A 16986-nucleotide genomic window follows, 5' to 3' on the forward strand; every position below is an offset into this window, starting at 1 on the left:
TTTTACCCAGAAACAGTGGGCAGATTAATGGAGGATATGTAGTTCAGTCAGTGCAAAGAAAAATTCAAGAGTTTCCACAAAACAAAAAACCAAAAAAATATGAACCAATCAAAACCCAATCAAAATATATGAGTTTTCATTCTTAGCCTTGGGAAAAAAAGCTTCCAGGGAAAAATCCATAAGTGTTTTTATTCAGGAGGAAAAAATTTTAATCATAAAGTGATACTAAATGCTAGCATAAAAATAGGTCTAATATATTTAATTTTAACTATTTAGTAAGGAGGGTATTTTAAACATCAATACCAAGTGTATTCTGTATTTAAAAATTTCTATAGAATTCATACTAATTTTAAATTTACAAGTTAGTGTGAATTTTTTACATTTGTTCCCCAGCCTAGATGAAAGAAAGGCATAAAGAGTGTCAGACATTAACAAGTCCAAAGATTCAGTCAGTTTAGAAAATTTACTTATGGTATAGATTTACAATCATAGATACATGAAACCCAGATTGCCACATCTTTCATGGTCAGATCCACTATCCTCTTTTCCATCAAGTGCTTCAACAAACCTACACCTGATATGCCAGTTATAAGAATTTAGAAAATTAATAATGACTAAGTGATAGGCAGTTGCTGACAGGCTCCTGTTAGTAGCTAAAATTTCAAATTGTTAGCAATTCCTTTATGCTGGTTTTATTTTTATGACTATTTTTTGCTGCTTACCTTTCCCTTTTAATGTCTGCTTTAACTCCTACTTTATAAAGCCAAGGCCTTTTGGAGTTATTTGTAGAGCAAAACTCACACACAAAAGCTGCAAGCCTCTTTCTTATTTTTTCTTTACAGATGTAAATATTGTAATGTTAATATTTAAAATAAAATGTTTCCTATTAAGTACATTTTTCTTTTATAATAAAATGAAAATACCAAAAAGTTAAATTAAGGACTTGTGTGGGAACCCAGAGTGCAGAGAATATTTCTCTGCCTGTTTTGAGGGGTTTCACCCCCCTGAACAACACAGCTTTTGACCTCTGTCCGTGGAAAAAACTGCCTATTCTTAGAGAAGAACTAGAAACTACACTAGTGTAAATTAGGTGATAGACTACTATGTAAGATTGTCACTGGGTGAAAAATATAGAGGTTTTGGGTTTGTTAATGTAGTAAATAGAGCAAAAAACATCAAAATGGAGGATTGTTGTTGTTCTCCAAACCTTCTTCTTCTCCTTCTTCTTCTACTACTCCATATTCTGCAGTAACAGTAGTTTGGGATGATTGGATGAAGAATTCCGCAGTTCCTGGCTGTGTTACTAAATAATTGGTAGAAAAGTAAAAATAATGTACATTTTTAATAACCATTGGTTGATTTACCTTTAAAAAGGCAGTGTAATCTTGATAGTTTGGCTTTCTCCTCTATTCTCTGCTTTGTGCTATGTCTGGATCACTCTAGTGACTCTGTTTCTCTGATAAGACTTAATAAACAACTATCAAGAAGCAGCAAAGGCTGAGAGTCCCATTTGTCTCTGGAACTCCTGGCAAGGACTTTAAAAACTCTCTCCCATCAGGAGAGGTTTGATTACGGCACAATCAGTGTCAAACTTCGTTAATACTCTTTTTTGTTAACCATTTTGGATCACTTTATTAAATATAGGTATCCAAACTTGAAAGTCTTGATTAGATTGCTACTGACATGTTGATTTCTTTTGATAATACTGTTGCGTTCTTTCGTTTCACTTGCCCTGTGTAGCTGTGACTGCCTCACTGGATGGAAAGGTGCATTTTGCACAGAAACTGTGTCAGTGTGTGAACCTGAGCATGATCCTCCGCATCTGTGCCAGCAAGGCAGTACCTGTGTGCCACTGCCTAATGGCTACACATGTCACTGTCCTCTTGGAACAACTGGTACCTACTGTGAACAAGGTATGTCAAATGCACAGTACATTGTACACACAATTACGTGATGTAAAACCACGGCATTTTGCAATATATCAATTAAATGTGGCATAGAGACACAAAGTACAAAATAGATTTAAGAAAGTCATGCACCTTTCTGTTAGAAAAAGTAATTTAAAGCTATGAATTGTTAGATATTTTTCCTTACTCTGCTTATTTTAAACACCATTTTTTCTTTCCGTTTTTTCGAATCATTCAACCAAGTTCACAAGCATGATTTGTCAGACACCAAGGGGACAGGAAGCATTGCAGAGCAATGTTATATCAATTCCCAAGCTCACCATAATGAAGTATGATGGGAAATACACTTGAGATTTCAGTAGTGGTGCAGAGGAGGGAAGCATCTGGGACCTTATCCAATTTCTACTGATCCTGATGAAGAGGTTCCTGTTGACTTCACAGGCTACTGGGTAGGGATGCACTGATAACGATGATAAAAGATGCAAACATCACTGTAAAAATCTGCAAGTGATTATTCTCCCCAGCTTTCTTTCAACATGTCACCCTCAAAATATGTCCTCAGTTTGCAGGTTTTGCATTTCTTACCCTCATGTAAAGGAATCCTTTATTTTCTTCTCTGAGAGATTGCACAAATGAATATTCAACAATGTGGATACACAGGTACTACAAGCTCAGAGACTTTTCCTGCAACTGCCCAAAGTGCCTCTGTGTGTAAGGAAGTGTTGAACAGTCCACACCCTCTGTTCCACAGCTCTTAGATTCATGTTAATTTTGTACAAATTTATGTCTTCCTGTTAGGAAGCTTTCTGTACAACTTTTGGAGAACTCCAGTTACTGTTAAATAGCTGCCTTTCCAAACTGCCTGTCAAGATCCAGCCTCTCTTGTTGTGTGAGTTTGAAGCACGAAACTGACAAGCTGAACTGCATTTGACCTGATTTGCAGTCCTCACCCTATAGATGGATAGTTTTAAAATCCCATTACACGTGGAATTGGTAGGCTCAAATGAAAAAGAATATAGCTTCTGGAAAGTTACTGTTGAATTCCTTATTCCATACAAGAATGTGCTTGCTTTATTGCTTCTGCTGCAACAACTGTTCAAGGCTCTTTATATGAACTTTCAATTTTGAATTCTCATTTCAAGTGAGGTTCTCAAAAGCAATATTATCTGGATTCAGGATACTGATCATCAGGACATGTGCTATATATAAAGCAGGTAATTAATCAGGTAAACACTCCTGTGTTTAGGTTTCAGAATACATTTGGATCTTCTTATGATGGCCACATTACCAGTACAAGACTTATATTGGAGCAAGAGAAAATTGTATTTCTTACAGATTGTCTTCCTTTTAGTAATTCTTCACCTGGTAAACACATTAGAGGGCTCCTCTCTGTTTTATTTAAAAGCTTTCCATTTATGAATAGGTACTATGGATCCTGACCAAACCTTTTGCCCTGTATTTCACCTTACTCTGTGGCAGAGTAATGAATTATCATGAGATTTTTCAAAGAGCAGTTTGCACTTTTAGAGGGTGGCAAATTGCTAAAAAACAGCTGCTTATCAAGATTGAGTATCTCATCTCTAGATTAATGGTGGTTATTGGAGCCAAAAGAAAAAGAGACAGAGAGCAAAGAACAGCCCAAGGGACTGGGAGAAAACAAAGGATAATTAAAGGATGAAGACTAATGAATGTACAAGAAAGAAGGAAAAAAGTGTGAGAAGAGATTTATGAGGCAAAAAAAGCACAGAGTAGAATAACAAAGGGTAAGAACAAATAGGGATTTACCAGATAATAGCAACTGGTAAAGACAGTACAACAGTATGGTTTGCAGAGGAACAGCACACGTGAAGTGAATAAATGGGGCAATAGGGGTAGAACCACAATAATAAACAAGAGTATTCTGAACACAATTATTAAGGGTACTCAGGCATAAACTGGCAATAATCAAGCACTAACTTGTCTGGCAAACACTAAAAATGTTTGAGATTCTTTATTAACTATGTACCTGAGAGATGAGAGATGAAGGCATATGAGCAGATGAGGACAATGCTGTTTTTAACTGTGATGTGTCCAGCTTAGAGCATCAGCTCAAGCCACCAAGGATGCAGTGACTGTCAGCACAGACATAGGGTACATTATGGTTAAGCTTTAGATGTCAGAGCCAAGAAACAAGAGTGATTGTAATGAAATGGGAGGGAAGTGGAGGATTTATGCAGGAGTCTTTTTCGCTTGGTGTTAACATTGCCATTTGGACTCAAACCACTTCCAAGACTGTTCATGACACATGAAGCACCAAATAATGCTGTTCCACTGGTTTGAAAAGGTCACAGCTGTGACAGTAACACAGCAAAGCCAGCCCAGCTCCTGAAGTGCATAAATGGCAACCGAACATTGCCATGATCTGGCACAGTGTCAATTCTTAGTTAGCACTGCCATAACCACAAGGATGAGGAATATGGGAGAGTAGTTTATCTAGGGTTTCTTTAAAAGTAGCTATGTTTTCCACAACACCAAAACATGATGCTAATAAAATCTTTTGGTCATTTGACTTAAAAGTTTGCAACTGAAGTACCAGACAATTCTAATTTGCCTTCTGATTAAGAAGTGAAGCTTCAGCCTGGAGCAGCATATAATTTAGTTATTTCAATAACACACAATATTCAAAACAAACAAGAGTTTCCAGTAGTTTGTCTGGGTAGTCTCCTGCATGGCTTTGTATGCCACATTCCAGTTTATTCCACTTGTGCCAATGAATACCTTTGTAATTAGATGTCTCAAAGGGTTTCTGAAGAGGGAGAAGTCTCTAAGGACCTGTTTTTTTCAGTTTCCCTGCAAGTATATAGTAGACCTGTTAGTTTCACTGTGATTATTACTGTGAGAAGCAGTGGCCAAGACCAGATGTTGAGGATGATTCTTCCTGAGAAAGAAGGAACACCCTTTTGCTGCAGGTAGTTTGATTATACAGGACACTATTACATACGTGAACACACAATATCTTTTACATAACTAGTAATTATTAAGAGATGTGAACATTAAAATTACAGACATTATCCATAAATACCATCTGCAATTATATTCTAATCTCTACTAAATTCTATTTTAGCAACTTATTCCTCTCATAAGAACCACGTCTCTGTGTGAGGCCAGTAATCCTGTCTCCAGCAGTGGCCAATAATGGAGGTTTAGAGAAAAAATTAACACAGCAACTATATCCAACATCTCCCTGAAGCACTCTTTTAATATCTAAACATTTATGGCTTACCGTTTGGGTTTTTTTCTTGCCATTTATCTTAATGGATTAAATCAAGTCTCTAACCCTGGCATAAAGAGTATCACTAAAGGCAATTGAAAACTTAAACAAAAATAAATTTTAAGTCAGTAAAGTTCCTCTGACATTCCATTACACATTGAGATATATTTACACGTAAGATAGAGTTTCTATAGGTACTAAGTGTATTTATTTCCCAGATAATTTAGTAGAGGAATGAAGAAGACCTACAACTCCAGATTAAGTTAATTGTGAGATAATAGAGACTGATAATGTTCTTATTTCAGGGGACAGCAATGTAATATTTGAAAGATTCTATAGATGGCACTATTGGAGAACATTTGCCAGTGGTGAAAGTAAACAGGGTTTTCATCACAGTATTTCTACGAATTTGAAATTATTCAGCAGTCTTCTTTCGCAGGAATAGTTTGTGCCACATACGTTCATAAAATCCATTATGATATTTTTTCTTGACTTCAAGGCATGATAACAGAATGCTACTGCCTTTTTCACAAAGAAACAATTTAATAAATAGATTTCTTCAACTGTATATTAGCCTCTGAATTCCATAGCTACAAATACTGCCTGTCAATGTACAGTTCTTGAAGAACTGAAAGAAATGTAAAGAGTTTTCATTGTTCCGTCCTTGGTTTAATGAGATACTTGTCAAGCAATAAAGCCATTTCCCTGAAGAACAAAGGGCAAGCAACTTCCTTGAGCCATGTTTATTCAGCTCAAGTCAATTTTCTAGATATTATTTTGATGTCAAATTCTATTATTTTGATATAAAAGTACGGAAAATTTTTGAAAATACCTGATAAACTGACAGGAAAAAAAACCCTGACTTTTGAAATAATTTTTACTATAAATATTTTTTACTTTCTACGTAGTATAGAATGTTACTTGACATATTTTGACTACTATTGTAACACAAATTAATTCACAGTATGATTTAAATCAACTTTTACAGGAAAAGATACCTTATATACACAGTCAAGCACACATACATGTACACATATGTTGGGTTTACCTGACAATGCAGTTAGACTTGCATAGTCTATTTCATAGCTATCATTTGGAAATTTTTGTTTCTATGTTTAACCATAATGACAATTTATTATTGAGTCACAGTGACTATTGTCACTATTGTCTTTTAGTCATTTAAGCAATGCCAATCCCATCATGCTTTGTTTCCATTGATATTTTTTGAAAACTTGTGGCAACATGAGAAAATCTTTAAATAGTAACTACAGCATTCATGTCCTATAAGGATAAAAAGTGTTGTCTAAACTTTACCTGAAAAGCAATCTAAGCTTTCAGCTTTATCATTAACAGTCCAGTAAACTTAATATTCATGGCAAGCACAAGGGAACATGCATTTGTAATATTTATCTGTATAATTTAAAACACCAAGTAGAATAAAGTGAGTTACCTACTTAAATACATCATATATAAATGCATGTATGATAAAATGAAGGTGATGATAATACCCTCACACCAAGTCAGCCATGTCATCATGGAATGTGATATTCCAATAAAAATTCAATCATCTACTTACTATTCCCTCCAGTCACCCAACTGAGTAAGAACAAGATACAGCCAGCTAACTAGCACTTAGCAGGATGACTCTGAAATTACTTAGACTTCCTCTATGAGCATGAATGATTTGCTGGAAATGTGCTTGCCGCCCTACTTTGTGAAAGTTTTCAGAGTTAGTCAGGTAGGTAGTTAGTTAGCTAATGGTGGGAACTAGTTTTAAAGGCAAAGCAGCTAGATTTAAGTGTCTAAATGTGAGTTCAATATAAAAGTTCCTATTATGAGCCTAAAGATATGAGAGCATTTCTCAGCCCGGAGGGATGGGGCTGGTGTCTGGTCTCAAAGACAGCTTTGCAGAGGAGCCCCAGCAGGAGTTTCCTCCTACATTGCTTGAGGAGTAACTTCAAGTACCCCTTGATCGTGCGCTGAAATTCACTGCAGCAGCATCAATATCCACTTGATCTGGACCCTGACTCACAGACTAATTTGCAGGCTTGACCTTAACACCTGCCTCATCACTGTGGAACTGATGTTTCACTTGCTCAAGCTCAGCAAGCAGGCGTGGGGACTTGGGAGGCTTGATCAGGCTTTACCAAGTGAAAAATGAGCCAGACATGGATTTTTCTATGTCTTTTGTTATTAGGTCCTCACTCCTTTGAGCAGTGACTCACATTTCCTTTCCCATTCTTGTTGGAAGCTGGAACAGATTGCTCAGAGAGGCTGCAGAGTCTCTGTCACTGGAGATATTCAAGAAGTGTCTGGACACGATTCCGTACAATGTGCTCTAGGATGACCCTGATTGAGCAGAGAGGTAGGACCAGGTGATCCACTGTGGTCTCTTCCAACTGTGCTGTGTAGCATCATCAGATACTAGTATTCAGCTTAGAAAACCGAGCCATTAATCGGATACAGAACAGAAGGATTTGTTTAAATGCCTGTTGCACTTACAAGGCATCCCGCAGTGCTGGGTGTTCTAGTGAGTAACGCAGCAGTTACACAGCACAGGTCCTACCAATTTAGCTTATAGGATCAGCACAGGCATCCATTTACCTCATTTGTTTTAGCAGAGTTTCTTGGGAGTAAGCATATGTAACACAGGTGTTGTCTTGTGCAAGTTTAGCTGAACAACTTGTTTTCTTAGGTGAAAAAAGTTTGCTGCCTAGAAAACAGCATTAGAGTACCTCAGCCTCTGATGTGTTAGCTTTGTATATGCCTGCCATGAAAGCAAATTGAAAAGCTTAAATTGTCATATTCTTCACCTTAAAAGTTTGTCTGTCTATAGAAACAATTTTGCAAAAATGAAATTTCATACTGCTCACCTCTGTGCACTGTGGCTGAGTGAATGCATTCTGGTTTGGGATATGGGTGCACATATGGGTTCCATGCACCTGTCAAGTCAGATTTTTTTCCATGCATATCATCAGTACTTGCAAGATCTACAGAACATTTACAAGAAAATTGTAAATCATTCTAGTACTTCCTATAGTTACTCCTGCTGCATTGTGGCAAAATATGTTACTTTCTGACACTTGTAAGATATATTTACTGGAAATAAGCCTACTTTTTAAGGATAATGAAAATAAAATATTTGCATCTTAGAAGTTTCAGAATGAAGTATATTAAATAGAGTATTGTATTTGATATCTATAAATCAGGATAATACCTCCTTAGTAAAGAATTCTGACATCTGTTGCTGAAGCTGTGGGTCTTATTTTTTAATACTCTATCTGTAATAAGAAACCATGGATTTAATTCTTTCTCTGAGTGATACTATAAAATCACCTTTTATCCTTGTTCTCTTTCTCTGCTTCAAGGCTTTTTATCAAAGCAATCTTCCTTTCTTCCAGTGACAAGCAGTGTAGCATTTCAATCCTGCTGATTTTGCTCTCACACTAGTCATTGTACAGGCTTCCTCCATAAGCAGCAAAAAATTAACTACATTGACAAAGTAAACTGAATCTGCCATAGAGACTTTTGGATACCTCATTATACACTTTGCCTAAGGCAGCCTTTTAATCAGCAGCATATTTTCATGTAAGATTGACCACTGTGGCACAGTTCCTCCACATGCAAGTCTCACTGTACAAAAATCTGATAAGAGGAGACTGACTTACAAATGATGCATGAAGAAAAAATGTCTATGTACAAAATGAATTCTTATTACTGATTTATTTTTAAATATGAAGACATCAGTAAAGTAAAGATTTTATCTTAACTACTAATGGAGGGCCTTATCTACTGAAAAGGAATCCATATGGAATAATAAGTATTACTCTGTCTTTTGTCCCTGATAGTGTTTATAAGTTCTAGTGATGTAAAGTATATCACCAAATCTGTTTAGCAAGTTTTATTACTATTTATCTTCCAGGGTAATTGCTATTCTCAAAACTACTTTTATTTCTGTCAAATTTTGAGTATAGATGCCAGGAACTTCATACCTTTGACATTATGTAATATATTCCTACAGACACTGCCTAGCCTTGATAGGATGCGTAACAGCTATTACAATACTCAGGATGGGAGTGATTTGAGAATATATATATAGATTGAATAACAGCTCATCAAATGCCTGATTATGATCATTCAAGCATTTAATAATCCATTATAATTGATATTCCAATAATTAAAACTTACTTTTAGACTTACTGAGATTTTGTGCCATCAAATCCATGTACCTTCCTCAGAAGTATTATCTGTAATCTACTGGGGAATTAATAAAAAGGTCAGCTGTGCAGTCACTGCCCATCCAAGAGGCATGGTCAGGTTTTGCTGATAACAGGTGAGAGATCTGGATCCTGTATAATGATGCACCTGCCTGCTGGACACAGTCCACCAGGAACACCTTGAACCCTGTTCTGAGGGAGGTGGTGTGACAAATAGACAAATCACAAGAGCTTGCAGCATGCTGGCTGTATTCCAGCCTAATAACTGAGGCCCATCTGTGATAGGCAGTGCAAGTTGCTGCTGAGTGGTGAGTGGGTTCACCAGCAGATGCTGTTCAGAAAACTTGAGTGTGGAAAGATAGCAAAAGGTATCTCGGAATGCACTTCAAGGACATCCTGAAGGTATATTTGACTGAGAGCAAGTTAGTATAAAACTATGAAATTGGGAGCGCCAAAACAAGGAAAGATGCTGACCTCTTAGAAGGGAAACAGCACAGCTTCAGCTGGGAAACTGAGAAGTGAGGAGGGAACACTTACAACTCAGGCATTTAATACTGCTGTTTAACTAAATAGTAAAAAGGGTTTATCACACACAGGTCTAAATACACCCTGCACATCTAAGTAGCTTGATTTATTCCAGTGAACCCAAAAATACAGTAAACTAACAACTACATGATAATGAATTAGCTATTAACTAACATGATTAAAGAGATTATTTACAAGAGCATGTAGTTACAGGACAAGGGGGAATAGCTTCAAGCTGAAACAGAGTAGGTTGAGATTAGATATTAGGAAAAAAATCTTTTGAGACTGGTGAGGCACTGGAACTGATTGCCCAGAGAAGTTGTGGATGCCCCGTCCCTGAAAGTGCTCAAGACCAGGTTGGAGTGGAAGGTGTCCCCAGCCATAGCACAGGAGCTGGATCTAGATGATCTTTAAGGCACCTTGCAAGCCAACCCATTCTGTGGTTCTTTGATTCTGTGATAATTATATCTCCAATATGAAATGTTGTTACAGGGGGAAAAACTGGAAATGGTTTCAAGTCACATAAACAGTATAGAAAAGTATAATAATTTGTCAGTTGGCTGAAGGCAGTTGAACCAGACTGATTTTGTAGGGGTATATGAACAATCAGCACTGAGAGAAGAGGTAAGACATAATGATTAAGTTGTGTATAGCTCAAAAGTGTACACTGTATCTTCCCTGTAATTCTGTGTGTTCTCTTTCACAATAAGATAGGATGATTTGAATTATCAAACATCTCAGTATTATTATCCTAAAAACAAATTTCAGCAACAATTAATGAACACTTCCCACTTAAAAAAGTACATTCTTAGGACACACAAAGCACCTCATTACAAATACTAGGATTTTCCTCTGTATGGTGACGAAATAAATGTTTATTTTGACTCTTGCAACACTATCTTGCATTTAAATTTTTAAACAATGTGAAATTTACACTTATATTTATTTGAAAATGAATGCTAACAAAATCACATTTATTTTGCATTAGAACTGCAGCCTTGATTGTTGAGGAAAATAAGGCATCCAGAAGACAATGGTATTTTGCTATTATCTAAGTTTTGTTCTGTATCTAGGTTATTTTTATTCTGTGGAAAGGGAAGAATTGGAAGTATTATGTACAGCATTTAAGTACTATACAAAATAACTGGTCCATAATAATGCAGTCCTCCCAAAATATGTTTCAGAAGACATTTCCTCTTGTATTTTTCAGATATTTCCATTAGTGATCCATCCTTCAGAAATAATGACTCATCATGGATGTCATTTGCACCCTTTTATATCCGGCATAAGACCCATATTAAATTGCAGTTCCAGCCTCTCTCTCCAGATGGTATCCTGTTCTACACTGCACAGCGTTTGGGGACTCAGTCAGGTAAGGGGATTCCAGCTTGCTGCTATCATACAGCCAGGTACTTCTGTGAAAAAGGCAGTACATTGAAGTCATTCAGGCATTCAGTCTCTGTAACTCACTGCTCATGCTGGCTGGGTTTTATCATGGAATCATAGAATGTTAGGAGATTGGAAGGGACCTCAAAGATCATCTGGTCCCAAGTCCCCTGCCATGGGCAGGGACACCTCCCACTAGACCAGGCTGCTCAAGGCCTTATCCAGCCTGGCCTTGAACACTGCCAGGCATGGGGCATCAAGCCTCCCTGGGCAACCTGTGCCAGTGTCTAACCACGCTCACAGTGAAAACTGTCCTCCTAATATCTAACCTAAATTTCCTCTCTTTCAGTTTGTACCCATTACTCGTCCTGTAGTTCCTGACAAAGCCCTTCTCTGACTTCCTTGTAGCCCACTCCAGATCCTGTAAGGTCTCCATACAGCCTTCTCTTCTCCAGGCTCAGCAGCCCCAACTTTCTCAGTCTGTCTTTGTAGGGGAGGTTCTCCCGTTCTCTTACCAGGCCTTCCTCTGGACTTGCTCCAATAACTTCATATCTTCTTATGCTGGGGACACCAGAACTGTATTGTACAGTTGTTTTGAACTGTGAATAATTAGGTTCATAAGAAAAGAACATGCAAAATCAAAGTTTTAGATTAGTCCAAAGCCAGCAAGTACATAATGAACTTATTTAATGGTTCAGGAAAGCACTTCTCCCTGAAAAGTGACCACGGACAGCTTCTTATAAGCTACACTAAGATTTTCAGTTTGGGGGGTTGGCCCAGTGTTTTAAATGACCAAAACCAAAGCAATATAAAAACTGATCAAACAAGTGAAAGTAAACAGAGCGAATGAAGCTTCTCAGAAGTGTAGCTTTTTATTATATAATGTTGAAAAGTGTGCTGGTGCAGCATGTAAAACATCCAAGTTTTGCATTTCCCAGATATGCAGAGTGACAAATAGATCTAAATAAAATATTCATAGAATTATTTTAAACTTTACTAAGTTAACATTCCTAAAACTTCATGTCAAGAAAACATACTTTGATAGTGTAAGTACATCCTAAAATTTAGTCTTTAAGGTGTACATTTTTTGTAATTACTTTATTACCATACTCAATTGCATTTACATGATGACTTGCACATTTTCAAACAGAAGCATTATGTGTCATCCATAACATCATCTTAGACAAAAAACAAATTAACTATTGATCTTGTATTTTTACATTCCTTTGTGCAAAGTCTAAAGCTCTGAGATATTTCAATAAACATACTCAGGCACAAATTAATATTATCACACACATGCCCAATGTACCAACACCTTATCGTGTACACAGATGTTTCAACAGATTGACAATGCATCATACACTGCTGGCACCTCCAGTTTGCCTTACTCTAATTGCAACCACATACAGAGAAGAAGCTTCAAAGAAAAATATATGGAGCATCTGTAATAAAAATACATGTATTAGCAAAGGGCTCTTTCTTCTACAATCAATCTTTTATAATTCTATCCCTTACAGGCCAAGTTCTGAGATTCTTGGTGAATAGTTCTCTCCTGCACAAACTAAAGCATTACATGGGCCATGAAAAATAGAAGAGAGAAAAGAAGGATCTCTCTCAAAAAGTATAGTCAGAGGTCATGGAAGCAGCTAGCATATAATGAAATTAAGTATCTCTTTGGAAGCATCAAAGAGAGTGCTAAGTATGTTTAACTTGGGCCAGGAGTGGTTTAGCTCAAGCATGCCCTCATTCTATTGACGTTCCTGAGTGTTTCGTTTGCACAGGAAGGAATACTATCTTTCAATCCCTTTCTAGAATCATAGCAATTCCATTTCAAAATAAAATTCATCTTATATAGAGTAATTTATTTACAAATTTCTCACTTCCACTTTCACTGTCCTCAAGTTTTGAAAAATTTAGGAAAAGCTAATCATCTGGCTTTTTATATTTGCCTTCATATAATCCTGTCAAATCCAGGCAGAATTAGATTGATGAAAGACTCAGAAGTATTCTTAGCAGCCAGCAGATGAGATAGAGCTTTCTGTTGAGGATTAGTTTAGAAAGCATTTTAAATAAAGCTTCTTCTACACAGTTATGTAAAATTCAATAAATTAATTGCTGAAATCACAGGATTTTGTTTCTAAAACTCCTTTTTAATAGGAAACAATTAGAAATTTTTTTCCTTACTAGCCAGTGCTGTTTTCTTAAAAGAAATGAGCTGACTAGCTAATTTAGCAATGATACTGAGTAGCACAGTTATATATCAGCTTGGTTAGTCACCCATGTAAACACTACACTGGGACTTTTCCTTCAGGGGCATGTCCCATCAAATAATCCTCCCATCATTAAAAATAAAATCACATCTTTAGTAGGTGAAGAAAAAAACATGAGACTTCTGCTGAAACGTTTTCTTCCAGCTTTGTTCTTTCCAAAGAACATTACAGAACTTTCTAGAAAGGGTAAGTCTCCTTACTTTAAAGTTGATCTGCCAGTTTCAGCTTCTATTCCTCTAAAAATATCACTACTCTAGTACACACATTTAAACACCTCACAAACTGGCATGAAATGGAAAACATCCTGTGAATCCATTAGCATAATTTCCTCTAATTGCCAGTCATCCATTTTGTTGCTTTGTCAACTCCTTCCGAATTTGCCTCATGACTTTAAGTCTGGTACTACCGATTTCTGCAGGCCCTAAGAATATAATTTCCAAAGGCTGGAAAAATGTATGTGGCTAGTAATATTAGTAATAAGCTGGGGATATAACCCAACCCAACAAGTGAGCTGAGTTCAGAAACTTGAAGATAGAATTACAAGGGGATTTTTTTTCCCCTCTGACTACTTGCTCTATGCACTGCTTCTGGGCAAGGTCTCTGCAAACATTACGGAACTCATGTGGAGTCCAGCATACTGTCTGTAGAAGGCCAGCTCACTTCACATTTTCTCAAGGGCAGTGTATCCTATTTTTACCAATGAAAGCATGAGACCCCTAATGATTAAACAGCCTTTAATTCAGACAGGGCTTGCTGGATGCCCACCAAGTGCTTGAAGAATGTATATAATTCAGTCCATTTACACAGCAACCCCTCTATATACTTGGAGGCCTTGGCACTCTGGGTAAAAGGCAGTTTAGAAGGAGCCTTGTTTTTTTGTTGAGTCATAGCATTACTGAAACTTTACCTTTGTTAACAAAAGTGGAATGTGCCGTAGACTGCCTGCATTATTGCAGAGTTCAGGCCAGGGTGATGGAAAGGTTTGCTCCCCAAAGAGATGAGAAAGAACAGCCATGCTAGGTGACTAAGAATGAAGTCAGGTTAATAAACAGAATGGGATGACTCATGCTAAATTTAACACTCACATTTGCAACAGCAGTTCTCTGTCTCTAGCCAGATGATGTTACCTACCTGGTTTGAAAAACCTAAAAACTTTAACTCCTGATATTTAAGGCATTTCAGTTTATAAATCTATAACATGAAAATAAGAGAATGCCAGTACAAGTGTGTGATGTCTGTATGATTTTCTAAAACATTGCTTATGATGAAAACTGAATCATGGAACTGGACTAAAATCTTTTGGAAATATTCAGAATTTCTAGAATACCCAAAAGGCAGGAGTGTTGTTTTCCTAATCAGAAAGAAACTGATTATTCACCCACTTTTAAAACAAGAAGTTCAGTGGTTAGAGTCTTTTCTCTTTGCAGCCATATTTCCTTAGCTGACAGGGACATCATTTCTGCTTTGTTACTAGTTTTGGAATTATTTGTATGGACTAAATCAGCAGTGTAGGAAGCAGAACTGCCAGCCAGCTGTGTGACAGAACAGACATCCCCACTGAATTGAAATCTGTTTCATATGAAATATTATTGTTACCCATTTGCCACTGGCAAGCAAAACAAAAAAGTTTGGCAAATTGAGGCTGCTCAAGGAAGGTGGCTCTTCCAGCTGCCAAAATGTGCCAGGTTAACAGTGGTGACTAAAGGAAGCACAGAAAATTTCTTCACAAAGAAGAAACACATTTTGGAAAGGTGATGCTGAATATTCTGACCTACAAATAGATAACTGCCCACGCCTTGCAGCTGCATGGGCATCACGGTCTGTAGGGTTGCTCTGGATCCCAGCTATGCCCTTCCTGCTATGGGATGGTGCTCCAAACTGAAGCTGGACTCTACCTATTGACACACTGATTTTTTTACATGGTTTGAAAATATACAGGCTTGGCTTGACACCAGTTTTCAGTCTTGCATGAGCTGTGAGATGGAACTCCATACATGGAGCAGAATAAATTATAATCATCCATGAAAGCATATCCATGGGTAGCTCCTCTAAGTGTGCATTAGGGGTACTGGCTATGGTCACCCCGAGGTAAAAGATCAAGCTACAACAGCTGCAACAAGCTCCTTCACATTGTCAGCCAGCTGATACTTAACTGCATGCACACACTCAGACAAGGGCAAAGACAAGGTTAAGGTTAAAATACTTAAAGGAAGGCAGTTTCAACCATGCTGACATATTATCAGCTAGCAATTAACAGCAGAAGCTGCAGAAGGGTGAGAATAAGGCTCATCTCTTCTCTGTTCTTCGTTCCCTCATTCTATCCATTTATAGCTCTTCCTCTTCTTCCCTGTTTTCTCTCCTTGGCCTTGGGCCTTATTCTGGTGTCTTGGGGTGACTGGCTACTGGAAATGCTCAGGAGGCATGTGAAGGACAACTACCGGTCAGGTTTCCTCTCAGGTGGACACCACAGTGCATCATCTTCCTTGGCCACAGATTGTAGCCATTCAGTTGGAGGCTGATAGGGCTATTTCAACCCCTTCTAGATAAGAAAAGTTCTGCTCCTGGAAGAATATGTAAGGGGTGACAGGGTAAGAGGATGTGGTTCAGGTCCATGTAAAATCATACAGGAGAGCAGGATGAGAGGAAAACATGAAGAACAGAATGATGAAAAAAAAGAATGAAAGCAATGCGACCTCAGCTCAGCAAGGCAGGAAGGAGCAGTGAGCAGATACCTCTTGGAGCTGTGATGGTTATAGGATGCATCATGCCAACACGAGGCAGTAATACTGCTCAAGACACAGGCCTTGCACTATGGTGGCTTAACAAGGTCAGTTTAGAGTGAAGATGAGCACGTAGCAGAACCTACAGTTCTGCTGAGTAAAAGGTTTCATTAACTGGGAATGATTCCCATGAATGTTACTGCTTATGAGAATAAAAGGTTCCAATGTTTGCTCTGCCACCAAGATGGCACCAATGATCAATAACAACTTCTGAAAAAAAAGGTGGAAGGAGAGTGGAGGAAATGCTACTCAATACCACAGTAATAGAAACTGGCATTCTGGGCTTGAGCCAGAGGGCAGAAGGGTGAGGAAAAACCAAGAGAAGGCAGAGACTGCAAACATACATCCAGAGATGCTGTCTCAGGGCTCCGAAACAACTAAAGGAACCAAGACTGTAGATATTCAGTAACCAGGAAACCACAGTGACACTCCTGGGACACTTAAGCTGCAGAAGCTGCTGAGGCACTGAGCTCATCAAAGCCTCTGTCCCCAGCTTAGCATAGAGGCTTCTGCTCAGTAACACAGGATGAGACAAAAGACAAGCAACACGTGGCTTAAAGGAACCTAGACCTTCAGCAGTCCCAGGAACTAATGTGAGTTTTGAGCACACAGGGAGCCTTCAGGGACACTTGCATCTCTCTTATCACTGGG

General features: G+C 37.8%; 1 protein-coding gene across 1 annotated transcript in view; it reads left to right on the forward strand.

Moving 5' to 3' along the window:
- Positions 1–16986, forward strand: part of EYS (eyes shut homolog) — an 852840-nt gene that overhangs the window by 829546 nt on the left and 6308 nt on the right. The window contains exons 47-48 of the mRNA XM_019287512.3: positions 1741–1913; positions 11110–11271. Coding sequence (XP_019143057.3) covers positions 1741–1913; positions 11110–11271 — 335 coding nt within the window. The remainder of the gene's footprint in view (positions 1–1740; positions 1914–11109; positions 11272–16986) is intronic.

Source organism: Corvus cornix, chromosome 3 (genome assembly GCF_000738735.6).
Source record: "Corvus cornix cornix isolate S_Up_H32 chromosome 3, ASM73873v5, whole genome shotgun sequence".
Lineage (NCBI taxonomy): Eukaryota > Metazoa > Chordata > Aves > Passeriformes > Corvidae > Corvus > Corvus cornix.